The sequence below is a fragment of the Nipponia nippon genome, unplaced genomic scaffold (assembly GCF_047370975.1).
Source record: "Nipponia nippon isolate SJK-2023a ecotype South Korea unplaced genomic scaffold, ASM4737097v1 scaffold_85, whole genome shotgun sequence".
Taxonomy (NCBI): domain Eukaryota; kingdom Metazoa; phylum Chordata; class Aves; order Pelecaniformes; family Threskiornithidae; genus Nipponia; species Nipponia nippon.
The window spans coordinates 137,081-164,460 of NW_028262408.1; the positions used below are offsets into that span (position 1 = coordinate 137,081).

A 27,380-nucleotide genomic window follows, 5' to 3' on the forward strand; every position below is an offset into this window, starting at 1 on the left:
CTGCGGCTCCCCCGCCTCCCGGCCTGCCCCGCTCTTCCTCTTCCCCGCCGCCGCCCTGAGGTGAGGCAGCCATGGCGGCAGCGGGCCGTCGCGATCCGGCCCCATCCTGCCCAGGGCGACCCGGGGAGGCGATGAGGGGACGAGGGCTCGGTCCGCCTCGCCGGACGCCCTCGGTATTTGCGGGGCTGGCGCGGGGGAGGACGGGGAAGGGATGGAGATGGCGGAGCTCGGGGGTGGCCGGCGGTGCGGGGTGGAAGCAGGCCCTGGGGAGAGGCCGTGGCTGCGGTGATGACTTTCTTAGGACACCTTTGGATTTCATTGTGAAAAGAAAGCGTAATTTCTGAGCGGCTCCTTCAGCTGGCTGTCGGCAGTGAGGTAAACAATCCAGGTTCTGCATACCTGTGTTAGGAGTTTAATATTATTTTTTTTTTAAATTGTCTTTTTGCAGCTGAGCTCCAAAAATGGTGCGCTACTCCCTGGATCCGGAGAACCCCACGAAATGTGAGTTGTTTTGTCGTGGGCGTTCGCGTAGGACGAAGGCGCTGAGGTTTTCGTTCCAAACGTTGTTTTGTTCTCTCCGCAGCGTGCAAGTCTCGGGGATCCAACCTGCGGGTGCATTTCAAGGTATGCGGTGTAGGAAACCCAGTTTCATTTGTTTTTGTTGTTTTTTTTTTTGTTATATATACATGTATATTTTTTTTAAGGAAGTGTCTTTTACTCTCGTGTCATTATCTAGTTATTTAAGGGTGGCAGTGTAGGTTATGGCCTGCGTTTGCTTTAGCTGCTTGTAATGGTTTTCATCCACAGGATCAAGAAATAAGACGGTGTGTCCTAAAGAGCTTCCTGACGAACGCAGATAATAACATACAATAGGAAAACAGTTGTAGTGAATTTGGGAGGAGGAATTGGGCTAGTGTGAGATCAGAGATTTGTTTCATGTGTCCTACGCTGTCTGTTGAGTTGTTCAGAAAGAACACGGGGTTCATCTGGTCATGCTGCTGGTCAAGAAGCGTGGCAGGGGAGGCTTGGGGTGTTTGGCATGAGGACGTAGGTTTCTCTGGAAAAGGTGTAGGTGCGGCAGTGAATGCAGGGCTCCTTCGAGGTAACCACAAAACCCAAAGCTGAGCAGGTGCTTTTCTGCTGGGAGTTATTTACTGTAGGTGAAAAGAGGTTTCGGTTGTTTTGGTTTGCTCTTTTATTGTGATCAGGTAGGATTGTAGTTACTCTCTGACTTACGCATTTAGTTGGCTACCTTAAGCGCTGATATCTTATTCTGGATTTTTCTTTCTGAGCCTTTTCCTCTCTCCCCTTTATAATTCCCTTACAGATAGAATTACATTGTTTGTAGCTTGTTTGTGTAGGTTGTTTTCTCATCGCTTCCTCTGAGGTGCCATATTTGACATTTTAGTAGGAATTTATCCTTCAGGCTTCCGCTTTTTTGGGTTAGTGGCCAAGGAGGAGCTAGGAAAAGTGTAAATATTCAAACTTTAATTTCGCTGTTCGGAAAGAGCTACCCGTTAGGTAAAAAAACAATAAAGACATGCCAGAGCTGCAGATTCAGTAATGGAAGCCATACCAAGGGTTAGAAGAGTAGGTGGGGAAAAAAAAAATTGCTAATTCTTCATTCTTCAATTTTATTTTTTTGTGTGAGTGCTTCTTTTAAATTGAGTATGTAGCGAAAAGAATAGGATCTAGGAAAGGGAGAGGAGTGCTTTTTCTCCCGTTGTAACTTGGAAGGATCTTTGTGCTGCCAGAACACCCGTGAGACTGCCCAGGCCATCAAGGGCATGCACATCCGCAAGGCCACCAAGTACCTGAAGGACGTCACCCTGAAGAAGCAGTGCGTTCCCTTCCGCCGCTACAACGGAGGAGTCGGGAGATGCGCCCAGGTGAGGTCCGAGATGGAAACCTGGGAAGGAGGCTGTGGCTGGTGAAAGAAGAGAGAAAAGGTGGTGTTGAGACGGCGTGGAGAATAGTCTGTTGATGTTAGCGTTATATATAAGCTTAAGGGGGAGAAAAGAGCTACTCTTGATTCCAGTACAGCAAGCGTTGCATCTACTTGCAGTGTTGCTTGATCGAATTTAATTATTTTGCTATGCAGCCTTAATAAAAGGGGACGTAACGGCACGTTAATGGTGCGTAAAGGGCACGTTGTGTTGTACCAGGACAAACAGGGAACTCTCTCCTTCTTCCAGGCCAAGCAGTGGGGCTGGACGCAGGGACGCTGGCCTAAGAAGAGCGCGGAGTTCTTGCTGCACATGCTGAAAAACGCGGAGAGCAACGCTGAGCTGAAGGTAGGGTGCGTGGATGTTACTAAATGCACAGCGTTGGTGTCGTGCTGGGTGTCGGCACTCTTGAACTCGGTGTCTCTGACGTGGAAGGCCCGGTAAGGCCTGCTTTGTAGGTGAGGCTGAATCGCGTAGAAGCTTTTGGTTTACTGTTCGTTTGAATTAGGCTGCCTGCATTTTTCAAGTTAAAAAGTGAGTAATAATTTTTCACAGGTAGCTAGTTTGTGCACAGTTATCAACTGTTTAGAAGTGTGGTTTAGACCTCTTAAAATCTACAAAACAAAATCGGTGGGCTCTTGGTCAGTTTGTATCTTTGTAACATAAATTAATTCGCTTAATTCGCTTAATTCGGTAATTTTGATGGCAGTGATGACCATCTTAGGACACCTTTGGAATAACCATGAAAAAATAATTGTTTCTCTCTGAGCCATCAGCATCATTTTAAGTTCGTTGTGACATATAGAAGGGTGGTTGGTGTTTTTCTGCCGTCAGCTGGAGCTTGCTTTGCTTGGTAAATACTCGGTTCCGTGACGCTGCCAGGTTAAGCGGCTTTTATTTGCCGGCAGCGATGCCTGCGGGGGGCGGTTATTCGTGCTCTTGCTGTGGAGATGATCTGTTTGAAGAGAAAATGGAGTCACGAGTTTCGTCTCCCAGGGCCTCGATGTGGATTCTCTGGTCATCGAGCACATCCAGGTCAACAAGGCTCCCAAAATGCGCAGGCGCACCTACCGAGCGCACGGCCGGATCAACCCCTACATGAGCTCCCCCTGCCACATCGAGATGATCCTCACCGAGAAGGAGCAGATCGTTCCCAAGCCAGAGGAAGAAGTTGCTCAAAAGAAAAAGGTACCGACGCGTCCTTGGTTCTCTTTAATAAGACATCGGAGTGTGAATGCTCCGCGTTTTTTGGGCGGAGGGGTTGCTGTGATGACTCTCTTAGGACACCTTTGGAATACCCATGAAAAAAAAAAAATAGGAAGTTATTTCTGAGCAACCTCAATATTTATCGTAAACACGGTGTTGAGAACGTAGGAGAGCACTTCGATCGCACGGGTGGCTCGTTCCCGTGTCGCAGAGCAGTTACAGCATTCCCCGTTCGCGCCGTAAAGGTGCGACGCGTTGCAGTGGGAGTTGAGTCGACAGCGTGTCGGCAACCTAGTACGTGTAAGGACGCTTAGGTACGATTAGCGGAGCATTTTGTACACATAAATTCCTAACGCTTGTCAGTACTTCTTTCAAAGGATGACGCTGTTTTATAGACTTACTTGCAAGGCGCTTGGGGAAGGCGTAGACTATCCCCGTTTTCTCACTTGCGTGTTTGTTTTCCAGATATCCCAGAAGAAGCTGAAGAAGCAAAAGCTGATGGCGCGGGAGTAAATCTGACGCGGCCGATGTACATAAATAAAATTAAAAAGATGTATTGCGTGTGCTTCTCTGCTCTTTCGAGGCTTTTGCTCGGCTCTGTGTCGCCGTCAGTGGCGGGCAGCGGTCAGAAACCACGTTAGCGCTGGGGACGGTGATGACGTGCGAGCGCTATTCATACGTAAAACCAGACGATCGGGAAGAAACGCCGCCGTTCGCCGCCGTTCGCTCCTCTCGCCCGTCCCGGCGGCCCCTGCGGCGGGGGCGGGCCGCTGATCACGTGGCGCGCTCCGCCTCCTCCTATTGGCGGCCCGTCGGCGGTGCGCGCCGGGCGGAAGACCGGGGCTCGTTTCCGGTGCGGCGGCGGGGGCGGGCGGCAGGGGCGTGGGTGGCTCCCGCCTGAGGTGAGTGCGGGCCGCGGCGGGCGACCCCTCCTCCGGCCGGGCCCGGCCGTTTCTGCGCGGCTGGGTCAGGCGGGGGATCCCGCGGTGTAACGGGAGGTGCGGAGCTTTTGGGTCCCAACGCGCGTGTGAGCGGAGCTTCGCCGGCTGGGAAACCTCCGCGCCCCGGCCGTGGGGTCGGTACCGGCCGGGGGGGGGGGGGGGGGGGGCGCCGGCGGCGGGAGCTCGCCCTGCCCCGCAAGCCGGGCAGCTTGGCCCGGCGTCTGGGGAGCGTCCCAGCCCCGACACCGCCCGTGGGGAAGCAGAACCGGGATGGGTTACCCGGGTTTGCCCTTCTAGACTGGGTCGTCCTTTATGGGGAAAAGAAAGGCCCTTTTGTCTGCGTAGCCTTTTTTTTTTTTCTGTTTCCATAATAACAGTTGACTAACGACCGAGGTAAAAATAGGAAACAAAGCCCAAACATACTTAAATTTGCAACATCATGCACGTTCTCTCTGCTGAGCCTAATGGATGGTGGCTTACAGAGATGAACAAAAGCTTGGATCGCAAAGAAATGAGCTTGCTGTTAAAACGGCACCATTTGCCCTTTTACTGTTTGTTTTTTTTCTCCCCCTAAAAATTAATTGCTTGCTAACCAGCCAACAGAGCATCACCAAATCACAGAGGAAACTTGCGAAAGCTATTTAAACGTATCAGGACCGGTGTTAGGCATCCATTGACTTGCTTTTCACCTGGCAGAAGTATGACTTATTTTTTGGTCCGGAATCGAGCGCAGACGGTTGCTGTTACCTCAGAAAGAGCCCGGGGTGTTCCCTCCAGCCATGTTCTTTAGCTAACGGATGAATCCGCGACATCTTGCTGAAAATTTAGTATCTAGGAAGCTCTGGTAGAGAGAGTACGTGAATCGTCTTTTCAAGTGGCTTTAATGGACTTCCTCGTTCACGTTGTCTCTATTTAAGATTCCTCTCCGACTTCAGCGATGAGCAGATCCTATAAAAGTAGATCTGAAGTAGCCAAAGCTACGCTTGGAAGTAGTCAGCTGGAAAGTGATACTCCGTTGTTCCGCAGGGCCTGGGGCTAAAAATCTGTAGGATCGCTTAGAAAAAAGTGAAACTGATCCCAAACAAAGTGTGCAGTCTGCCTCTTCGTTCTCCATTCTGGGAAGGTTTTGTTTTGCTGCTTAATGTAAGAATTCAGACGTCAGCGGCCTAGAAAGGAGGAACGTGAAGGGCAAAGCTGCGCTCTGCAGCAGAGCGTATGGAATATATTGCTCATCAGCACCGAAGGGACCGGCGCTAATCCCACTTACCCGCTCCCTCCCCAGTTGTACCGTTCTGCCCTGGCGCTTGGACTTTCTGCTGTTTTCATCGCAGACTTCAGGCTGCCGTTTTTGAAGATGACTTCTGGTTTTGGGAGAGAGGGAAGGATTCATTTTCTAATAGTTTGTCCGATTGTATGGGATTGGTGTGGGATCGAGTGATTCCTCCTGTGCAGGAGGAAGGAAGTAACCCATATTCTCCTCCTCTCAGATCCTGACTAGGGTCCTCTTCCCCCCTCGCACCGACCTGCCCTTCAGTGGTAGCGAGCCATTAGATCCATTGGAGTCCTGCCATTTAATTTGACCTTAAATGAAAAGGGAATGAGAAAAACAAACCTTTTGAACCTTCTTATATTACAGTAAGAACTGGGCTAATATCTGCAGCTCACTGCTTCAACTGTTTTTGTGTGGTTTAAGCAAAAACTTTTATTCTCTGAATGTGCTTTTCTAAGTTGTAGCTGTAGGAATGATGAATTAATGCAAACTCTACTCCTTTTTTGTTAAAACATCCAGAAAGTTTCCCTTGTCGAGGACTTCATAACATTGGAATGCACAGCATTTTTGAAACTTCAACAGTTAATCTGTTATTAAAGAATCTTTTATGTTTGATTATCAATTACAATCGACTGTTTTCCTAGCTCATGGCATACAAACACTGTCATCCTAAGCTGTCGGGTTTTTTCCCCTCACCAGCTTTGTCGCAGATCAAGAGGAAGCCATGGTGTGCATTCCGTGTATTGTCATTCCCGTTCTCCTCTGGGTCTACAAGAAATTCCTTGAACCGTACATCTATCCCGTTATCGCACCCTTCGTTAAGCGTGTATGGCCCAAGAAAGCTGTGGAAGAAAAAAACGCCGCAAAACAAGGTCAAGGAGGCAGCGCTGGAAATCCACGGGCACCTTCAGCCACGAAAAGAGATCAGGAGGATGAGTCTGGAATTTATGAAGTAAGATTAATGCATTTAGCTAACCAGGGAAACTGCAGATAAACCAGCCAGCAATAGTTCAGGGTGGGCGCCACAAGGAAGTAAAGATTTGGGTGTTTTTATAGAAGTTTTTGTGGCTCTTTTCTTATGAAAGGGGGTGACCAGTACTGAGCCAGCTGGAAATAGCAGTTATGCCCAGACAGCTTCTGGTAGGTCTTGGAAGGACAGGAATTGGACCTGTTTCCTGAAAGAGCTTAGTAAATTTTATATTTTTTAATGACTGGCTATTCTTTCAGAGAAGGAAGAAGTCAAATAATTGGTACATCACACCAGATGCGTGAAGCAGAATTAAAAAAAAACAAAACCACTCTTCAGTTAGCTCTGCCACTCATAATGGGGGAAAAATGTTTAGTGTGTGTAAATCATGCATTTGTTATTATCTCTTCTAAGAAAATCCAAAGATTTGTATACGTTGTCTCTGCCCTCACTCCTCCCCCTGCCCCCTCGAAGCAAAAATTATGTGTAAATCTAAAGAGACGCCATCACTTTGGTTCTTGCTGCAGATTTCTTCATAGATCTTCACTGGCCTTGCTTCTAAAAGTAATTTTCATCACCAGCTGTTACTGTTCTGGGTGTGGAGTCCTTTTTTGTCATCCCATTAATGATGCTGTCTTCTATTTGCAGTTCGAAAGCAATGGCGTTGCAAATGGAATTGCTGCAAAGAGATCCACAGGAGTTTCTGACAAGAAAACAGATTAAAGGGATTCATTCATAAGGATTTTATTCCCTTGTGTACAGTATGAACTGCTGATATTTCTCTCACTTTGAGACGTTTTTCTTTGCACATTTTAGCTGAATAAAAGCCCTAATCGCTTACAGGAGAGGGTCTCTTTTGCCACTAAAATGACAGCTAGCACAAAACATAGTTTAAAATGTTTGAAACCTGAAGTTCCTCACTGGGACTACTTTTCATCTATAATCTATTTGGTGTGATGAGAGTTAGGTTAACTTATGAATAAATCTAGCTTTGGAAGGTAAATGTATCTTAGCATCTCAGTTTCACTAACCGCTAGTGCAGTACTTCAGGCTTTCACCTGAAAAGCTATAGCTATCCTTGACCTTGCTAAAGAACTATGAATTGCATTGTGGCAGCATAAGCATCATGGTTAAATTATGAAGAATACCTATTTTTCATGTCAAATCTCTGCATGAGCTAAAGGAGTTGTGCTATATGCAAAATTTACTTAGCTTACTTAAAGCACCAAATCTTGATTTGATAGTTCCAGTAATTATTTTCCTTGAAACATTGTGCCTTTCTTTCCTGAAGCGGAGCAGCAGGGGCATGATGCAAGAGAATTGTTGCTTTATATTCTGTTGCGGTGGTTTAAAATGGTGCAGTTCTGTCTGTGAAAAAAAAATGCAACTAAAATCTCTTTAACATGCTTGTGTAATCCGAACTATAATAAACCAGGATTTTATTTAAAAATAAGTTGCTTCATACAATTGTTCTTGGGCTTCTGAGCTATAAACAGAGTGGTAACAACATCTTTGAAAACCTGTAGACAGGCCCCAGGCAGAAGGAGGTTGTAAAACTATTGTCTTCGTGATAAAGAAAGTGAACTGGGAAAGTCCAGCGTTGCCTCCTCCTGGGAAGATGCATTCTGATACTGACTTGCATCCCAACACAACGGCGCGATTGCGAAGCGTTTTAGATGTCCCTGTGCTTAGTAGGGAATAGAAGTGATAATTCCTGCTTTGTCCTCTCTGCTAAACTAGAGAGTTCTTGAAAAAAAAAAAAACAAAACCATTCCAGCAGTTCTGGATTGCTATTTAGGATTTATTGTTTTTCCAAAAGTCCTACCTAAGGTACGCCTAAAAGGCATACCTTTCTATATATGCAGTCCTTGAACGATCCCCGAGGTCCAGTCTGGTTCACGCGGCCCTGTTTTCCCGTAGCAGACAATTAACTGTCCCAACGACGTGCTTGACGCCCGTCAGATGCCTCTGGTGGGGCGTCTTGTTTCCTACCACTACCCGGCTTTGTCAGGTGTTGTGTGAATCCGTCTGCAACGTTCACAGCTGGAGAGCGGGCCCTTGTTGCTACAACCATTACTTCTGTAATGAGCTGAATCACAGAAAAGTCCTTGTCAGATGTTGCCTAATGCTGTTTGCTCTCCTTTAATGAGCTAGTCTGTGAATGCGGTATTGCTGTTTTCATCAGCTTTTGCATCGTCCTTGGAACATAATCCCCATCTGATCAGTGTGTCACAGATAGAGCTTTCTCCTAGGCCAGTGAAGTACCTACCTTTTGTGATATTAAAACCTGGTTTTATTATTCCAAGCATGCACGCATGGTATAATTCATACAGTAAAAGATAACAATACTAACTGTGCGCTCCTGTGACTGCTGACAGCTATTGTTGTGTGGATTGTGTAGCAGAGAAGACGGGGACTGGAAAGCAGAAGCGAGGGAAAGAGGCTGCGCTAGTTTCCATGGATCTTTGGATGTTTTGCCCATATTGTTGCAACGAATCATACCTTATCCATCAGAACTTCACCTGGTAAAAGGTGGATGTAATCTTTGCTGTGGTGGATTGGGTTTTCTAAACCAGTTAACCCTCACCTCACCCCAAACAATAAGTTCCTCTGCTACCACTATGGTCAAAGCTCACGCTCTAAATCTGAAAGCCGGGAACTTCTAAGGGTCTGAAATCACCCTGCAATGAGAAAGGAGTGAACTGCCTGAGGAAGTCACTCCAGAACTGAGGTCACGCACGGTGTCTTTCCAATGGCTATCGAAACGAAGATGCGTTGCAGGTGTGCAGCTGAACATGAGTACGTGTTCTTACATCGTCGGCATTGCTGAAAAGGTTGTCCCTTCCGATGTGCTTCCTGCCCCAGGGCAGGTAACCTTAGCCACTGTTCTAAAATGTTGGGCTTCTCATCAACAGGCCTAAGTTTTGGAGTAAGACATTCACCGCTAACAGCCGTGAACAGGACAAAAAGTAGAGCAAGAGCTGTACCGGTGCAGCTTTAACTTGTAAATGTATGCAGCCAATTTGTAAAATGTACATAATTAATTATTTTGAGTTATTTAGGATATTATTATACAAGGAAATGCATCAGACAGTAACATGGACAACAAACTGGACAGTGAATTAGGCTGCAGGCTCAACCAGGCTTCTATCTGCGTGTGCCATCACCGCATTTAAACACCAGGCCTACTGAAAAGACTGCAAAAAGCAAAATGGGCAGATAGTGCAAGTATCTGTTCTTGGTTGTAAAATTACTCCATTTGCGCTTTCTGGAATGGTGTTATAGTACTTTTATTACCTGCAGTTAAACACTGATGTGACTAATCTTCATCACAAAACTTTCCTGAATGAGGCACTTCACTGGAAGTCCAGTGAAGATGTAAGATTTGATGAAGATGCAGATTTGTGTTGCGAAGTTTTTCCAGAATAGGTCAGTAATCCTATCGTGTTATGAACAGTTAGGCAAAAAATAAGTCAAAAAACAAGTGAAGGAAATGAACCGCCTGAGCCTGGGCAGGGGTGCAGGAGATCATCTGCTGGGATGCAAAGAAGTGCACAAAGCCTTATTTAAGAAAAACAAGGAGACAGAAATGAAGGAAAATTCTCACATGAGAGAACATTATAGATCAAGGACATTTAATTTAACTGAGAAAATTTCCGTATGTTTGTTACTCACTACAAGCAAGATTTACAAAAGGGCTCAGGCACCCAATGACGGCAGGTGGACATCTACCAGAATTTACTAGAGCAAGTTGCAACTTTGTTTATACTGAAGACTTTCAGAAAACTGCAGAGTAGGCATCTTTAAGGACCAAAGTACTTCTGCAAATCTAGTCCTAAGATCTTCGGCATTAAAGGTGTCGGGGTTTATTTAAATACTACTGAGGAAGAATCAAGAAATCAACCAATATTTGAAAATATTTGAAAAAATATTCAAATCAACTGTTTTAAAATATTTTTTCTTTACGGGAAGGTCTAAATGTGACAGGGTACCTTCCCTGTCTTGGTTTGCACAGGTAGCTGGGTGCCAAGGACTTAAAATAAACTTAATTGAAATACACCTTTAAAGTACTGCAAGTATGTGCAAAAAATTCTTAAATAAAAGTTCAGAACGTTTCATGTTGCCAGTTATTTTGATGGGCCTGATTCTGCAAGCAAAGGAAATTCTGGCAGGTTAAATGGAACATGATCAGACTTCAAGGATGTCTAAACTAGCAGTGAACTCTGTGCAAAATTATCTGTATTCAGATGTGTTCATAGGACACAGTTAAATTCTATCCACAAAGCTGATCTAATGACAGTAATACAATACGCTGTTATTACCCAAATGTAGCAATCACGCTCCAGCCTTCTGGGAGTTGTTGGGCATGCTGCTAAGGTTCAGTCCTCCGAGTCATCCCCTCTTGGTTTCTGTACAATGGAGAACATTACTGCTGAAAGAACAGTCTTTTCAGAGGCTGCAGGTAAAGGAAATGAAAAGAAATTTAATTTACACTTAGATTAACTAAATCTGCCTTCAGGGAGAACTAACTCTGTTTTATTAAACTGCCTAATACATGAAAGGAGGTATTATCTTCCTTGTGCAGTTTTCTGATTGTTAGAACATGCTCGATGAACCAAAACATATTTTGGGCTTGGCAGACTGTCATTATTTTTGCTTTTCAGTGAACCTGACTGCAGTAGTTCCACTGAAATGGCCTAGAAGACCACGTTTGCCACAGTGATTCTCTTGCTTGAGAAGTCTTTTTAGATCATAGTGCTGCATCTTTCTTTCATTGTATTTGAAACATGAATTACTTGAAGCGTTGTGAATAGATGTATTTATACGTAGATAGACGTAGAATACTTGTACTTTGCATGAGGATTGTTTTTCAGTTCCTTTTTTGTGCGTACAGTCCTACCTCTTTTATAGCCACTGTTAACTGTTGACCGTGCACCGTTTTTATTGCTGTAGCGGTCTGATCAAAACTGCGTGAACATGAGGCCAAACCCTATGCCAAGATTTTTTGCTTTTACGTGGTGATGTATATGAAGTGGCCGGACCTCGCCTTTGCATTTGTGCTGTTTGCGTACGCCCCATTTGCTCGCGCAGCCCATTTACGGGTGCGTGTAAGAGACGGGCTGAGTATTTCGTGTCACACACTGCGGTGAGGAGATTATGCTCAGGGTTAATTACATGGGGAAGGATTTCCCTTTTGATGGAACCACTGGGTACTTATGGAAGCAGCTACCGACGGCACAAAAAACACCTCAGATATGGAGAGGGGAGGTTACCTCAGGTAGAAACAACGAATTAAAGCAGCGTGAGGGCAGGACCCTGCCCGCTAAACCCTCCCGCCCTCTGCTTCTGGCTCCCGCTCGCTCGAGTTACCTCACGTCCCACTGACTGAAAACAGGGGCCGCAGAGGAGAGGAGGCCGAGGCGGTCAGCCCCTGTCCCGCGGGTCATGGCGAGGCGCCTCTTGCCGTGGGAAGGGCTCACCCGGAGGACGACGACCGGCCCGGGGAACCCCGTTGCCCGCAGAGGCGCGGAGCGGCGGCGGCCGGGCCTCCCCCCATCCCGGACTACACTTCCCGGCGTGCCTCGCGGCGGCGCCCCACCCCACCCCCCGCCGGCCTGCGCGCATGCGCAGCGGGGCGCCTCGGCGACGTGGAAGGCCGGAGGCGGGCACGGGCAGCCGGCGGCGGCCCTTGAGGGGAGCGGGCAGAGCCGGGCCGGGCGGCCCCGCCGCTGCCGGGGCCCGCGGGAGCCGTCTCGGCGGCGGGGCAGGGCCCGCCGGGGTGCCGGGACCGCGGTACCGGCCGCCTCCTGCCGTACAGCGTTGTGGCGCGGCCGTGCGAGAGGGGTAAGCGGGGCCTCGGCCGTGCCTGCGGGCCCGCCCCGTCCCAGGGGCCAGGGGCGCGGGCAGCAGCCGAGGGCGGGTGGACCCCAGCGGCTCTGCCCCGTCCGCCCCCGGTGCGGGCTCGGGCAGGGGAGGGAGCGCGGGCAGCCGCCGCACGCCCCTAAGCGTCCCGCTTGTCCCGGCGCCCATCGTTGCTCGGGCCCATATCGCGATAGAGGCCTGCGCTCGTGCTGTATCTGTCAGTACCGTCGGCGCGGAGAGTTCCCGGGGCCTGGGGGGCGCGGGTGCCCCGGAGGGGCTCCCCGTCAGGGCTCCGCAGCCCTCGGGGCTCGCCGTTGTGCCCGGTGCCCCTCTGTGCGCCGTCAGAACCGAAGCGAGAGAGGCTCCTACCCGTGTTTCTTCTCTTCTGCTCTTAATGGCATTTCTTAATAGTGAGAAGGCTGTAAAATAGCGTATTTCCCTTTCTGCTTTTGTGAACCAGACACTTGGCGATCGCTTTCGCAGCATAACGGGTCTGCTCAGTCTCACGCTTGCCAGTTTGTTTTCATACTCCCGAAGGATAATATTTAGCAAAAGTGGGAAATATTTTAGTTTAAAAGAGAATTTGTATCTTGCCTTAATTGACGTCAGGTTTTGTCTTGTATGTTTTCATGCCAAGCACTGTTTATCTTTTATTAATCTTTTGTGCTGAGTGTAGTGAGTTTGTGAGGCCGTAATCTGATTTCTTTTGCTGCGTGCACCGAGGGATAAGGTGCTGGGCTGCAGCTACAATCATTGGAGGTACTTGTAGAAGTAAGTAGATTGTTAGTATTTCCTGCATTGAGCGCTTTCTGAGCGCAGGGGAGTGGAAAGAAGCTCCCGGGTCGTTGGGTCGAGTTTCCTAATGCAGGCTGCTGGGTTGTGTAATCCCCCATTTTGTCAATTCCCAACTAAAAACGGTTGAAGCTGCTCCAGTTGGGTGACTTATTGCCTCTTTGATTGCCAGGAGCTCAGCAGGGCCTCATTCCGCTTTCTCCGTGGGCTGTTTTCTCTTTTCACGTTGCTGCTGCATCGGGAGAAGCCCATGGACGGCCCTGGGGATCTTGGACCCTGCTCAGCACTCTCACCTGGCTGAAGCAATCATCAGCTTCTTCTCTTCCACTCCAGTGCTGATGTTTTACTAGCACAGCATCTACGGCTTAGTACTTTGTGATAAATTCAGTAGAAAAGTATTTGCAGAAAATTAATACAAAACTTAAATGGCTGTGGTGCTTCCAGTGATTTTACCAGATGAATAGGAAGATTCCACAATGTTTTTAACAGGCTGATGACTGACAGAGGATACTAAAAGTAAGAAATCCTGTTTGGTAGCTGATGAACTGTTGTCAAAGTGGACGGTTAAAGATGATAATGATATCTCTTCAAAGTGTATTCTCTAGAGTGGAAAGCTTATCGCACCTTGTAGTAATTGCACACTTTGGCAAGTATAATTTCATTTGCAGTAGACCCTGGAGACAGGCAATATAAATCATGATGTGTAGTATAATATAAAATTAGGTGTACATACAAAACAAATTTGGCCTTCTGTACAACATGTACTTTTTTATGCTGTAGGCAGATTTCTAGCTGTGAGAAACACTTAAAGCAGGGACAGGTAGCTCAGTTGTAAAAATATGCGTAATACCCAGTTGTGGGAAGAGTACAGATGCCAAAATAACTGTAGAACCTTTGAAATACAGCAAAATATACCAATATTTAAAAAATGCAGACCTTTTAATGAACATGTAGGCATCTTTCTGAAGCTTAAAATGTAGTTGAATTTTCTTTTTGAGACATCGCTTTGGCTGTTAGTCAAGTTTTATTTATGTCTGAGAGTGAAATATGGAGAAAATTTTAAATATGTGTGACAGTAATGTCAACATCCCTTCCATAAAGAGATAACTATACCAAGCTAGTAGCTACTTAGACTACTAAATCATGCTAGGTTTAGCATGACTTGTGTCATATCCAACCCAGCTGCCTATTTTAATTATGGTAGTTACTGAATGAATTACTATAAATTGATTTTTAGGTAGGTATACTGAGTATATTTAAAAAAAAAAAAAGAGAGGGACAAATTCATCAATGATCATAAAGAATTTTCACATCAAACAAAATTTCCAATACTATAACCCATCATAGATTATCAGGTAGTTTGTGTAAAATTGTGCTTTTGAAAACCACTCCTGCATTTGTGGTGATAAGTCTCTTTTTGGCCACTGGAAGAAGATATGGTCAAACCAGTAATATTGGTACTGATACATTCACTGGTACGTACTGATACTTGTACATTCTTAAGTACAAGTAAAGTGAGGTCTTGGTATGGGTTGTGCATATTCTTGCTTAGTCTTTTTTTTTTTTTTAAGTTCCATATTCTATTGACTTTCTTGTTTAAAGTTCAATTTGTTCTTCTTATTTTATAGCTCTGGTACAGCTGTCCTGCAAGCAGCAGGAATCTTGCTGGTGAGGGCAAACAAAGCCTTTAAAGAAATATCTGCCCACTGCAAAGACCAGAATTAGTATTTGAATTTTCACTTCTTGAAACTTTTGAAAAATATGTTATATACCTGTAGTAGTTATTTAACAGCTGGAGAAAAGTCGAGCCTTCTACACAGAAATCTAAGGTGTGCTTGACCCAGCCTCCCTCCCTTCTAATGGTGTTTTGCTAATCAGATTAAAGAAATTATTTCTGCATGTATTCCAGAAAAAACCCACTGTGTTTGAGTTCTGACTTTTACTTGGGGTGTAGGAATGTAAGAATAAGGATTGAGGTAATTTTTTTTTTTTTAATTGCCCCCATACCACTTCTCCTTCCCTCTATGATAGGATGTATTTCTAAAACTGATGCTGCCATTTTCAAATTGGTAGGCTTAGTGCAGTAATTACTTAATAAAGTGTTATGACTGGAATTATGTAGGAGGTCAGAAAAATGATCTTTATCATTTTTGTAGCTTTAAATTTTGTTAATTCGTGACAAATTTTAGAGGCTTTTGAACCTTCAGGGAGATTTGGCCACAAGTATCGTGCTTTAGTGTGGGAGTGTAACTAGCAGCATTAAAAATGGACAAAACAAGGAGTCCCTAACAGATCTTGTGGAATTTTGTATTAATGAACTAGCGACATGTTTTGTTGCATGTGTGTAAATTAGACAAAGAAGTAATTAAATGTTATAAATGCTTATTTACATGAAAAAGTTAAATGGAAGCTCTCTGAAGGTGAGAGAAAGGTGTTTCTTAACAGAAAGGTGTTTGTGGGATTCACATCCCGCTAGCAAAAGCTCCTTCAAGAGGCTTAATAGCTACCTGCTGTCTTGCCTCTGACAAAACGTGACTGAGGGAAGAGAGGACGAATAAACTTCATGTCAATTAGTTGTGTCACTTAATGGGTTTCTTACCCCACTTAATGGATATGTGCTAATGTAAGGGCCGATACATGGTGAATGGAAGTAGGATAGTTTTGGTCTTCAAAACAAGACCATCATTTGCCACAAGCGTATATTTGCTTATTGGTGCCCAGTGCCGTAATGTAACATTTTCATATTTTTTAGAGCACTGTGTATAAGAGGTTTTTGTTCTGAGGCAGAAAGTTGCAACAGTAAGAAGGAATGGCATTTTATGTCAAGCTTTTTTGATCTTTTATAACTTTAGAGAAAGGCAGTTTGAGCAAGGTTTGGTTTGTGTTTTTTTTTCCCATATAAGTCAGGACAAGGCTGTGAAGGTGACTACTGAAGGTGATGAGTAGTTCATCTGAAACAAGCTATTTTGAGATTAGTAAACAGGCGTCTCCTTAGTGATCAAAATTAGTAGATTTGATCACCACAACAGTCACCTGTTGGTTGGAGATTATATGTTGTTATAAAGAATGAAAGAAAGTGTGCGTTAGGCTCCTGAGATGGCAATGAGAAAACATATAAGCCGTACATCTCGATTTCAGTTATATATATTCAGGTTTTCATTTTTCTGTCACCTCCTTTTCAGAACACTTCATTAAAAAGCAGCAAACTGTGGGATTACCATAGGGTGAACGGGCAAAGACAAAGGTGATTTATAGCATCTCTTGTTGAGCAGTTTGATCGATGACCACAACGTCTGGGCTCGCTCACATCCAATTTCTTCTGCTTGAAATATGCTACCGAACCAAGAAGGTCTTGAAAAATCCCTTCTTCAGTTGTGAGCAGAACTGTCCTGTAGGTGGGATGCGAAGTAAGCAGATTGCGCTCTTCAGAATTTGGCTTTTATTGACGACTGACTCCCACGTAAAATGCGTATGGAAAAGGAACTGGAGCAGAAAACACAGTATCATCACTGTTTTTTTTTTCAGCTGCTGTTTGCCTTCCTTATGAGAGGCCTTCTTTGCCTGCAGTAAAGGTATCGAGATTAATCGCTTCTGCTATGTGCAAGACTTCAGGCTTCAGTGGAACCCATAAGGACCATACTAATGTCACTGCAGTGCTGCTTTGTTCAGGCTCTTGCTACAGAAGAGGAAGGCACTAGAACAAGTTATTGGCCAGGAGGACCAAAAAAGATGCTGTGTTTGTTCATCCAGCAGAGTAAACAGGGGACAAGTCAGATTAAATTACCTTGAGAGCTACCTAAAGACTTTAAGATGTGGTTTTCTTTATTTTCCTTGTACTTAAGCGTTGTGTGGACCACTTCATAATTGTGTTGCATTTCTTATTGCTTTCTGAAAGTACATCTGTCCTAAGGTATTGAGCTTTAAGGAAACATACTTTGGTACCTGGTGAATGGTTAATGCGCTGTGCTGCTACAAAAGTATATTAAAGGACTGTAGATATACCTGAGACTTTCATGACTGCAGAGAGTAGCCATCAAACTTGGTAGAGTCTGAAAAATAGCAGGTAGAGGAGAAAGGGAGAATTCGACCAATATTTAGGCGGCTATGAAAGATGGTATTTGCCCCTAGGGTGCAAAGATAGACCCACTTATGGTCAGCCAGGCTCTCTCAAAGAGCTCATGTGTTGTATCTTTCAGAAAAACAGCTTGCCTGTCTTCCCCCTACTTTGCACAACCCCTTTTTTTTTTGTGTTTGGTTTTTTTTTTTTCTTTTTGGTGCTTGTGTGTGTCTGAACACTTTCAACATGGAAAGGTAAAAGGTGTGGGTAAAGGGAATTGGAGAAAGCAGTGGTCACCAAATATGCAGTAGGAAAGGGGAGAAAAATTACAAATCAGTACAGTGAAAAGTAAGATTATCAGAAGCAGTCTTTCCTGCATAACTCATTAACTTAAAACCAGTAGGAAGCGTTTTTAATTTGTAGTCATGAAGGATGCATTTATTCTGTTCCGAAATCTCCCCTGCTGCTTGGTTGTAAGTGACTGGTGTATAAGAGAAGGTGAATTCTTAGTAGTGTTTTGATTGTATTTGATTATTGCCAGGCATGAAGTTACAGCTGAAATATTTTGACTCATTAACATGCTTTAAAAACAAAGATTATTTCAGTGCTTTTCTCTGATTGAAAATGGCAAAAATTTGTAAATTCTGAGGGTCATAAAGTTGTTTTTTTTTTTTTTTCCTCAAGATCCCTTTTATGGGCATGAATTCTCATTGCCGTATATTTCTGCATCATTAGTTTTGTTTAGCAAAATTTTACCAATATAATTGGTAAAAGCACAATTCTTTCACTTTTGTACCTCATTTTGGAGTATGTATGAAGTATAATGAATGATCTCTTGGTATTAGTGAAATATTTGTATAACTGGTTTTTATCTTTGAAGAAAGATCAAACCACATTTCTTGGTTGGTTTTTTTTTTTTTCAGCCTCACTAACAGCACCAAAACTTCCCCAAAACAATTCCCCAAGCAGTGCAGTCAAATAAACGCTTTATATGCCAGGAAAGCTGCAAAGCCACCCTTATTAAAGGAGCTTCACCACTTTGCTTTTCAGATATATAAGTGCATGCTTCGGAGAGCTAACTTAACTGTGATTTGAATTACGAGGTCTAGTTACTGTTGGTTGGCTTCTTTTCTGGAAGTGGGCAGAAAGCAACTAGAGGGTATACGGATAAGAAAAACTGTAGTTTAGCTGCTGAAACCAATGCTTTTTGGTTTTTAGAGCATCAGTGTTCATTTCTACAGTTAAGATCTGTTAGTCCTTTTCTGGTACTTTTGCGTACGTGTGGTACCCAATTCTCTTTCCTCTTGGAAAACTGTTCTGTATAGACACTACAGGTATAGCTCTCTGCAACTGCCTGAAAGGAGGCTGGAGCCGGGGGGGATCGGTCTCTTCTCCCCAGGAACAAGCAATAGGACGAGAGGGAACGGCCTCAAGCTGCGCCAGGGCAGGTTTGGGTTGGGTATTAGGAAAAACTTCTTCCCCCAAAGGGCTGTCAGGCCCTGGCCCAGGCTGCCCAGGGCAGGGGTTGAGTCCCCATCCCTGGAGGTATTTAGAAGCTGGGGAGATGTGGTGCTTAGGGACATGGTTTAGTGGTGGCCTTGGCAGTGCTGGGTTAAGGGTTGGACTTTGATGGTCTTAAGGGTCTTTTCCAACCTTAATGGTTCTATGATTCTATGATTTCTAGCAGCAATTAAAGTTAACCAATACAAAGATTCTGATTTTTAGATACATTGGGGAACCAGGTGACTTTGTTTCTTTAGGCATGTATTTTTTACTTGGAACATTTCTTTCGTGCCCCGAAGTGCTGCGTGGTTGTTTACTGATGGACAGAAATAACATCTCTTACGTCATGAAGGTTTTGCAGTCTTTGGGATGTGATGAAACGTGGTGCGTGCACAGCGAAGCCGAGGTGCAGAGGGGTGAGGATTAAAGCAGTACAGGCAAGCACTTGCCCAGATCAGCTGGGAGCTATTTGATCTCCTGTCTTTGGTTTGACTGCCTCCCTTCAGTGGGCCTAGAGATGTTTTGAGATATTTTGTGTTGCATGGAAAATAGGAACATCTCGTATTTGGGAATAAGCTAGGACAGAGCATTGAGACTGTGACAGAAAGAGGCTAGTGAGTTGCAAAAGCTGATTTGTAGGGAGCAGTAAGTCGAGCATCTTAATAAAGATGGCAAAAGAAGTGGGGCTTCTGGTTTGCTGCAGCTTTCCCTGCTCTAGTAAAGCAGGATGAAACACATCACACAAATATTTCCCATGAACAAACTTCAAGGCTGTGCAGCTGCTTTAGACCACTAACTCTGGCGTGCTTTAGACTACTAACTCTGATCCTGCACATGAATACACATCTACAAGGTGTAACTTAGTTGTTTTTTTTTTTTTTCAGACTGTTCTTCATCTGTGGATGCAGTATCTGTTTGTAAGTTGTATAGGTAAGTGTTGTGTATGAAACTTAGTCCACAAAGCATTTGATCCTTAGGTATAAATATTATTGTAATATGAATGAGTAAGCAGAATTAAAATATATTGTGTGGACAATAAAATTCAACTATTGGAGCTTAACAGTACCTCCAGTTAATATATCTTCTGTGTCTTCTGTTGCATGGAGAATTATATGTACATATTGCAGTAGTCTCATAACTGTGTAGGAAGTTTTATGTTAGGATTTTGTGGGAGGTTTTAATGTCTCACAGGTGAAAGACGGTCTGAAACCTACAGTTCTTGGGTGCAAATAGGAATCAGCCAAAAACCTCAGTGCAGCAGCTTTGCTAATGCTTGAATAAGCAGCATTACATCTCATAGGTTCTCATCTTTACAGTGATATTGGCTGCTTTGCTTGAAAGGAAAGTAATGTCCATTTGTTTTCGTTCATGAAGCAGCAAACTATAAAGGGAACTAAAGTGGTGTGTTATATGGGAATGAAATTTTGTTAGGTTTCCAAATGTATAATAGCATCACTTCTTAATTTATTTTCATATGGTTGTGTTAAAGACCCAACCTAGAGACCAGATCTCAGATGGCATGGTAAAATCATCTGCATGACCATCTCAATTCTTACACTTAAAAGTACTCTTTAAAAAAAGAAAAAAAAGTATATATAATCTCTATTATTCAGGTTGTCTGCAGACTCAGCCAGACAATGATGGCAAGGATAGTTTTGGAAGGGGGAGCTGGCAATAATGGATGGATTAGTAAAAAGTTGTGAGACCAGTAGGAGGTTTAATACCTAATGGAACTATAATTACCTGTCTAAAAGTATTTAAATAGAAGACTTAGAGAGTGTGACAAGTCTTTTTTCCAAGTTCAACAGTACACATACTGTACCTTGAGTTATACTTACGAGCTCAGACACAGTGTGTGTGTATTGCTGAATTGCTTTTAATTTGAAGAGGAAAGATGATCTTCTTGTAAACATTGTTAATAATTAATATTAAAATCTTGTAGAAGGGATGGTAAACTCAGGATTTTTATCTGCCCCTGGCTATTTGAGATTGGAATGAGTCCTGATGTGCAAAACAAGCTCCCTTGTGTTTGCTCTGAAGTGTCTGCTTCTGCATCGTGGAGCCAAGTTCGGGCACTAAACAGATGTTGGGTTTAATAGAGCATGACAGTTGTAGACCAGGCTATGATTCTTTGAGGGTGTTCTCAGCTTATTTAGAAAGAAATACGTGTTGGTAGAGGTAATAATACCATATTAAACTAAACAACTTGCTAATAAATTGTGTCTGTATTTTTTTTAAGCAAATAATTAGATTAATTGCTTTTCGAGAGAAGACTTTTTTTTTTAATGAACCATGCATTTATTTAGTGTATTTCAAGAAAAAAAAATAGATTTTATTGGTAATTTACTGCTGGGGTTAGCACTGACTTTCCTGGAGTGAAAGGGGGTTTCCTATTATTTGGTGTTTCTTGTGGCTGTCTCACTTCAGCATGTGAGGAAGCAGAATCTGCTTAACCTCGTCTTCTGAAGTGACTTTGAGATCCCTTGGAGCAGCCTTTTTGTGCAGTAGGTGCTGTTATGAAAGTCAAGTTTAGGGGAAATAACAGATAAGTGAGGATTAGATACTATTTTAAAAATACTGTGGTAATCGTGTTCCAAATACTGAGCCACCTTTTATATTGTCTAAAGGCTTGAACCTCTATTGCCTTAACCAGCATACGGTGTTAGAGGCACAGCAGTAGTGCCTCTTAATCAAAAGCAATTTGCAAATTTAAGTGGTTACATGTTTTATTTGAGTGATCTTTTCAGCTAAAGGCAGCTGTTCCTAAAAGAAACATGTCTGCTATTTAATAGCATGTTTGAAAATGATTTAAGGTGGTGACTGGAATTTAATTTAATATTATTTAATAACATCTGTCTTGGAAATGTGTTGGGAGATCATGGATAGCATGTAACCATCTAAGTTAAAACATTGGGGTTAATCTGTTAGTGTTGTTAAAATGCCAGGAAATTAAATGTTAATTTTTTTTTAAATTATTTTTATACATTTGTACTGTAGGATATTAATGAACTCTGAAAGAAAGACTTGTTTCCTCTGTCAGCTGATGGCTGGAGTTCCTCAGAAATGTCTTATTTAAAGCTGAGCCTATGGCTGTTTAGGCTGTAGGAGCTGAAGGTGCTCAGGCTCCATCATAAAGTCATTGCAGAGCCCTTCAGCAAGTTTTGAGGTAACATAGGTTCCTGATGGAAGGAGTTAGCTTTGTTACACCTGTTGTATGCTGTTTCTAAGTATGGTCATCTAAAACAAGTATCAGTAGAACTTGCTGAGATTTCTACCTTAGAGTAGTACAGTAAATATAACGCTCTTAGGAGAGGAAAAAAAACACCTGGGATGTAGCAGAGAGAAAAAAACTGCATGTTTATTTGATTGCTCTAAGATTTCTTGGCTCACAAAGGAGTAGAAGGCAAAGCTTGCAAAATCCACATATCTACTAACTAGCTCTACAGGTAGAGCTAAAGCTAGCAATTGGATTCTTTTGACAGATCTCAATTTATTTCATTTAGAGGGGAAAAAAATATCAGCTAGTACCTTATTTTTCTCTCACTTTGAGGAAGCACTGTGGAATAAAAGATGTCCTCTGCAGTTTGGAAGGAGCCAGCCGGGTGCTGGGGCACAGGGAGAGCTCACAGGGGCTTCTAGCCAGCAGCTCGCCCTGTTGCTCCAGGGTATGGCTTTGGCCACAGAAGTAGGCGTGCTCTTGGGCAACGTCAATTTGACACTGACTCTGAAAACAGGCAATAAATATTTTGCTAAAACTTGCTTTTAAAGCACTGTTTATTTTGGAGGGTTTGTTTTAGTGGAATTTAATCTACTGGGATACTGCAGGAAGTCTGGAAAGTGTGCAGACTCTTTTGAAGAACTAGCTTGCAACCTGTTCCCATTGCTCTCATGTTGCTGGGGAAATGGGTTAAATGGGGGGCTCTGGGAGCTTCAGCAAGCTGTGAGAATGGCTTGCCAAGTGGAGAATAATGTGGAGTTACTCGTCTTAGGAGGATGGGCTAAGGATTTAGGGCACGGTCAGAGTGCTGGCATGGAGGACTCGAGTTATGGGTTAAGGTGGAGGAATTTGAAGGCAGGGCTCCAGCCACCTCTTGTTTCTCTTCTCCCTTGGGTGTTCATCTTGGAGCAAGTGAGCTGCTCCTTACGTGAGCTGGAAAGCACAAGCAGAGGATGGGAACATGAAGCAGACATGGACTTGAACTGTCTGTACTCCAAGAAGTAAAGGTTTAAATGTATGACCTTGAAGTCATTAAAAGGTGCAGGGAAGGGACTTGAGCCAAAATATGTGTCCAGGGCCAAGAGCATTGCTTCTGGCTTCTGCAGTAGTTGCGCATGTGCAAACCAGGGGTTGCAGAGCCGAGATGTCCGTGTGCAAGCTGAACCTTGATTCTTCTGCTTTCAAGTGATGATCCAGTATTCTCGTATATTATGCAAACTGTTTTCTCTTCTACTTTATTCTCTAGCTTTAGTATTCATTGGCTTTATTTCAAAGGTAGCGTACACTGAGTCTTGGGCTTTTTTCTTTGAATTTGTATTCAAGTGAGGTGCATTCATTCTGTTCTGTGACTAGACATTCAACCTAAGTTCTGGAAATCCTCTTAAACTAATTACATTTTAGAATCCTTTAATGCTTCTCCACAGAATTCCCTGGCACAAACTTCCATTTTCATTCCTAGGCCACTTTTAAATTTCTCTTCCTGCAGGTAGTCCCCATGACAAAAATGGCTTCTGCAAATGCTATAGACAGTCTCTCCAGAGCTTTTTGCTAAACGAGACATATATGAGGTTGTAAGGTTATTGTATCTTTCTCCCCTGTGGTCAGATACAAAGGGAAGTGGTAGAAACCAGTCTGCACCATGAAAATAGAGCTCCCTGGGTGCATGATGGCAGAGTCACAGTGGCGGAGTTGTTATAACTATATATAGTATATCAGCTATACTGAGTCAGTGTAAAGTTTCACCTAGCTATATTCTGTCTCCTAGAGCAGCTTATAGTGATGGTGGAGGATGGAGTACTGGAATGGAGGGAAGCAGTGTGGAGTAGTATTTTCCCAGCCTACAGTGTCCCCTACAAACAAAATTTAGAAAATAATGACCATTTTCCTCATTTTTGTAGGATCTCACCTTTTAAAGACCTCTTTATTACTTAATAGTATCTTATATTCTACTCTCTGTCTGTGCTGGCATTTTGTTGTTTCTGAAATATTTGGGTACTGTGCATTCACTCCAGATGTCAAATATAGGTTCTTCAGATAGCTCCCATGATGGCTGCAAACATTGCAGCTTTTCATTGCATCTCTTCACTTCTTTTTAGTAAGTTTTGCTAATTTTTATACTCTTTTAATATCAAGTGCTACTGGAATGGTCTTTTCTGGAAGTAACTGCTTCTGCAAAGAGGATGAGTCTATAAGAATCAGTACTGGAGTGATTCCTGAAACAGATCCTATATCTTTGTCGAGACCGAAGGAGGAGTTGCTGCCGAGTAGTAGCTTGCATCTTCTGATATAGCTGTCCCTGTTCTTATGTCTTGTGCCAGCTCAGGAGTGAGTATTTAGGTTACACAGTAATACATTGCACCGCGCTTTTATCTTGATGGGGGTGCTTTTTTTTAATACAAACTTTTAAAGCTATTAGTCACAGTTATTTCTTCTCAAAAGATGGAAGATTATTGAAGCTGATGTCCTGGAAAGATATAAGATGCTTAGGAGCATCCCTGGCACATAGTTAATAGCATCGTAGTGCTTTTTTCTTTAATTGAATTGTTTATAAAGGTGAGAAGTGCTGATAAGCAGCATGGAGAATTGAAATTTTCACATTCTTCACACAGATCAAGTACAAAACAGCTAGTAATGAAAAGAGGTTTTGGAGTGCATCTCTACCAACTGCTGTGGTGTTGCTTCAGAAAACAGTTGTGTTTGATGTGTTCATTTTTTAGCTTTTTTCCCCCGCTCTTGAAGTAGTTGACTGAAACCAACCCCATTATTTTACAAAGATGAGGAAGTTCACACGTGGTTGGTAGTACCTTTCCTCACTTGATGCAGGTTATCTGTGCAGCAGTGATAACAGCTGTGCTTATTCTGGCAAGGTGGGGGCTTTCGTGGTGTAGATCATTGGTGGCATGCAGGAATTAGCTGCAAGGTGGACTCCCTCTCTTAACAACAGGAGTCATTTGCCTAGTGGTCTGTGCATTTTCAATTGGAAAACATATTTTTGAATAGCTTGTCAACTTAACACCTCTGTTTTAATTGTGAATTCCCTGCAGTTTTCCCCACTGGTAGCAGCCTTGATACTGATACAACTGTGACACTGTCTTCTTGTTGAGTCTAATTGATGAAAATCCAAGTGAGATGATGACTGCAGTATATAGCACAGTAACTTTTAACTTCCTCAGATGAAGACTTTATTGTCCTAAGTTTGTTGAAAGAAAATCTTTTTAATGCATTCCTATGCACCTGTTTTCTACATTTCACTAATTGTTCAAGGTAGTGAACTAAAGCTTTACTGATAGCTAATTTAGGAACTGTATATTCCTTATTTGTACAAAAGACTTTAAATGTTTCCCTCTCTTTTTTTTTTTTTTTTTTCCCCTTGAAGAAATGAAAATTTAGAAGGGGATTTGTCACATAAAGAAGATGGGAGCAAATAGCAGCAGCATCAGCGAGCTTCCAGAAAATGAGTACTTAAAAAAATTATCAGGAGCAGAGCCCATCTCCGAGAATGACCCGTTCTGGAATCAGCTGCTGTCTTTTAGCTTTACCACTCCAACAAACAGGTAAGATAGCGCTTGTTGAAGAACTAAACCTTGACAGTATATTTATAGAAGTGACAAGTCTGAAAGCAAATGAGTGGTTTTGTTAATTATTCCTGTTTTAGGTAGCAGAGGAATAAAATAGACTGTTGTTTCTAATTTTGGAAGCTCTTTCCACCACCTGTTCTGTTCCTGTGGGTGTCTGTCTTCTTCATGATAGCTGTAATTGCTATTCATTCTCTTGGTAGCTGGGAAAGATCAGAAGTAGGGTCTGTAGTGTTCGGAGGGGAGCTTTTCTTTTTTCTTTTGGTTGTTTTTTTTGGTTGTTATTTTGGAATGCCTTTTTTTTTTTCTTTGAGAAAGCCTCTGGTGTTTCTGAAGTTGCTGAAGTCTCCAATGCATGTTTCCGCCCAACTTACAGTGAATCATACATCTTCCATAACTTAATTGTAGGTTAGCTGTTGAGTTTCTTAGTCTGTATGGCTTTCCCCCCCCCGCCTTTTACATTTTAAAAAGAAGCTTGACATGTTGTCTCCATAAAAATATTTTCTAAATATCTAACATTCAAGTTTTGCATGTCTTTTCACTCTAGCAAGTGGTGTAGATATAAACAGAATTAATATTTTTCAGAGGATCCATAGCACATCTCCAGAAATACAGAACACTAAGTCCTTGTGACTTCTGTTAACCCAAGTCCATTGCTAAGTTCGTTGGCCTGTGTATTGATTATCAGTCTTACAAGAACATCTGATGTTACTTAATACCTTTAAGTGTTACTTAAGCTGTTTTTACAGTTTACAGTGTGACCTGATACTTTTCTGTCAGGTGAATGTCTTATTTACCCCCTTTATTATTAGCAGTATTTCCTTGCAAAGAACCTAGCTTTTTCATTAAGGGTTATAACAGACTACCTCTGAACACTTTTGTAGTAAGTTTAAATAGGCCACAATGTGTTACTGCTAAAATTGGGAACGCTTTTAATCTTTAATGAATTGGAAATGTGTTTGAGAGCTGTTCTGGCCAATTTTATTGCCATCTTTCCCCCCCCCCCCCCAAAACAGAACTCCTGTCAAAATGAATGGTAATCAAAGGTTTTTTGTTGTGGTGGTGTTGTTTTTTTTTCCAGAAGGTGGAAAACTAGTGCAGATTTATAACTACCCTGAGCTCTTGAACCTTAAACATAAATCAGTGATTGAATGAAGAATGAAATACAATTTCTAGTGAGATATAGTTTACATGTTACGTGACTTACCTCTGTGCTGTGTCTTGTGCACAGCAGCTTCCGAACGGCAAAGAGACATGTTTATTTTCATAGCAATTAGGAGCGGATCTGGTAGATAATCTGTGTCTCATGCTAGAGTGTCTGCGAGTAAGTGAAAGTTCAGGCAACTGGGAGGGAAAATGGTTAAGGTAAACAACTGGGACGCATTTACTAGGCCTTATTTTTGTAAAGAGTGAGGAGGAGGAAGGATTTTGTCTTTTGCATAGAGAGACTAGCCAGAGGGAAGCAGGAAGATAGTGTTGTGAAGGGTTGCAGTGCTCATAAAGGGTGGTATGTAATGGGCAGTGGGTGAGGGAGCAGTCATTTTTTCTCTAAGATCCCTGATGATGCAAGAATTGTTTACAGCCTACCCATAACTAACAAGATGGACAATATTCTAAGAAGTCATATAATACCGTATTTTTTTTTTTTTAGGGGGAAGTAGTTATATATAAAACCCCAGCAACTTCTTTCAGTTGTTCTACTGTTCTTCCCTGCCCCACCAAAGTAAAGGAGTTTTTCATAGCTTGCTTTGAAGCTTTTTTGGCCTGTTTCATGGAGTCAGATCCAGTGCAGAGTAAGTTTGCTTAAAAAAAAAAAACAAAAACAAAAACCCAACCAAACAAGAAACATAATTAAAAAACCAAGCAAAGAAAAAAAAGCCTGATCCAAAAGCAGGTTGACAGTTTAATTAGCTGAACACCAGATGGTGCTCTTGCCTGGCAGCTAGAAGAGAAATATTTTGAGAGCCATCTTTTGTGTAGCTTAATAATTGGAAGGAAACAGAAATTTCCCATTAAGTTGCATCTACCTGAGAGAACCATTTGA

General features: G+C 43.0%; 3 protein-coding genes, 1 long non-coding RNA gene and 3 other non-coding genes across 17 annotated transcripts in view; 6 read left to right on the forward strand and 1 right to left on the reverse strand.

Moving 5' to 3' along the window:
* Positions 1–6: 6 nt before the first annotated feature.
* On the forward strand, positions 7–3,708 carry LOC104014193 (large ribosomal subunit protein uL22). 2 transcript variants are annotated; one of them, XM_087742838.1, is made up of 7 exons: positions 7–60; positions 449–501; positions 584–624; positions 1,755–1,889; positions 2,196–2,294; positions 2,943–3,134; positions 3,618–3,708. In XM_087742838.1, the coding sequence occupies exons 2-7, from the start codon at positions 462–464 to the stop codon at positions 3,663–3,665; spliced, it is 555 nt and encodes a 184-aa protein (XP_087598964.1). In that variant the 5' UTR covers positions 7–60; positions 449–461; the 3' UTR covers positions 3,666–3,708. The 2 variants fall into 2 exon arrangements, with proteins under 2 accessions (XP_087598964.1, XP_087598963.1); XM_087742837.1 differs by having other exon boundaries at positions 40–173.
* Positions 281–349, forward strand: LOC148050401 (small nucleolar RNA SNORD58). The gene has a single exon (XR_015701170.1). It is a non-coding gene; the product is annotated as a small nucleolar RNA SNORD58 (small nucleolar RNA).
* On the forward strand, positions 2,650–2,719 carry LOC148050402 (small nucleolar RNA SNORD58). Its single transcript, XR_015701169.1, has one exon. It is a non-coding gene; the product is annotated as a small nucleolar RNA SNORD58 (small nucleolar RNA).
* On the forward strand, positions 3,208–3,283 carry LOC148050403 (small nucleolar RNA SNORD58). The gene has a single exon (XR_015701168.1). It is a non-coding gene; the product is annotated as a small nucleolar RNA SNORD58 (small nucleolar RNA).
* Positions 3,709–3,911: 203 nt separating the features above from the next.
* On the forward strand, positions 3,912–7,783 carry LOC104008557 (UPF0729 protein C18orf32 homolog). Of its 3 annotated transcripts, none has more exons than XM_087742840.1 (3): positions 3,912–4,054; positions 6,063–6,315; positions 6,979–7,783. In XM_087742840.1, exons 2-3 carry the CDS (start codon positions 6,088–6,090, stop codon positions 7,051–7,053), a joined length of 303 nt encoding a protein of 100 aa, XP_087598966.1. In that variant the 5' UTR covers positions 3,912–4,054; positions 6,063–6,087; the 3' UTR covers positions 7,054–7,783. The 3 variants fall into 3 exon arrangements, with proteins under 3 accessions (XP_087598966.1, XP_087598967.1, XP_087598965.1); XM_087742841.1 differs by lacking the exon at positions 3,912–4,054 and adding an exon at positions 4,087–4,227; XM_087742839.1 differs by lacking the exon at positions 3,912–4,054 and adding an exon at positions 5,560–5,728.
* On the reverse strand, positions 6,324–11,886 carry LOC148050404 (uncharacterized). 2 transcript variants are annotated; one of them, XR_015701161.1, is made up of 3 exons: positions 11,701–11,886; positions 10,653–10,786; positions 6,324–7,033 (listed from the first exon to the last, which is right to left on the reverse strand). It is a non-coding gene; the product is annotated as an uncharacterized LOC148050404 (long non-coding RNA). The 2 variants fall into 2 exon arrangements; XR_015701162.1 differs by lacking the exon at positions 6,324–7,033 and adding an exon at positions 7,922–8,419.
* A 76-nt stretch (positions 11,887–11,962) lies between these two features.
* LOC148050405 (dymeclin) overlaps positions 11,963–27,380 on the forward strand; it is a 62,576-nt gene continuing 47,158 nt past the window's right edge. For 5 of the 7 annotated variants that reach the window (XR_015701164.1, XM_087742846.1, XM_087742842.1 and 2 more), the window contains exons 1-3: positions 11,963–12,174; positions 19,429–19,474; positions 25,138–25,315. Coding sequence is in view for 6 of the 7 variants with exons in the window: in XM_087742846.1 (XP_087598972.1) it covers positions 25,176–25,315 (140 nt within the window). In the remaining variant the exon portion in view is untranslated. Of the gene's footprint in view, positions 12,175–16,498; positions 16,557–19,428; positions 19,475–23,944; positions 24,087–25,137; positions 25,316–27,380 lie in introns of those variants that run through there. The other 2 variants (XM_087742843.1, XM_087742845.1) reach the window with 2 other exon arrangements.

What these genes read in the sequence shown, in the direction of transcription:
- LOC104008557 (XM_087742839.1), top strand. Translation starts at nt 5,691, where the DNA reads ATGAGAAAAACAAACCTTTTGAACCTTCTTATATTACA. An exon ending in TTGAACCTTCTTATATTACA is followed by an intron (nt 5,729 to 6,062) that starts GTAAGAACTGGG and finishes TCCCCTCACCAG; the next exon opens with CTTTGTCGCAGATCAAGAGG. An exon ending in ATGAGTCTGGAATTTATGAA is followed by an intron (nt 6,316 to 6,978) that starts GTAAGATTAATG and finishes TTCTATTTGCAG; the next exon opens with TTCGAAAGCAATGGCGTTGC.
- LOC104014193 (XM_087742838.1), top strand. Translation starts at nt 462, where the DNA reads ATGGTGCGCTACTCCCTGGATCCGGAGAACCCCACGAAAT. An exon ending in GAGTCGGGAGATGCGCCCAG is followed by an intron (nt 1,890 to 2,195) that starts GTGAGGTCCGAG and finishes TCCTTCTTCCAG; the next exon opens with GCCAAGCAGTGGGGCTGGAC. An exon ending in AGAGCAACGCTGAGCTGAAG is followed by an intron (nt 2,295 to 2,942) that starts GTAGGGTGCGTG and finishes TTCGTCTCCCAG; the next exon opens with GGCCTCGATGTGGATTCTCT.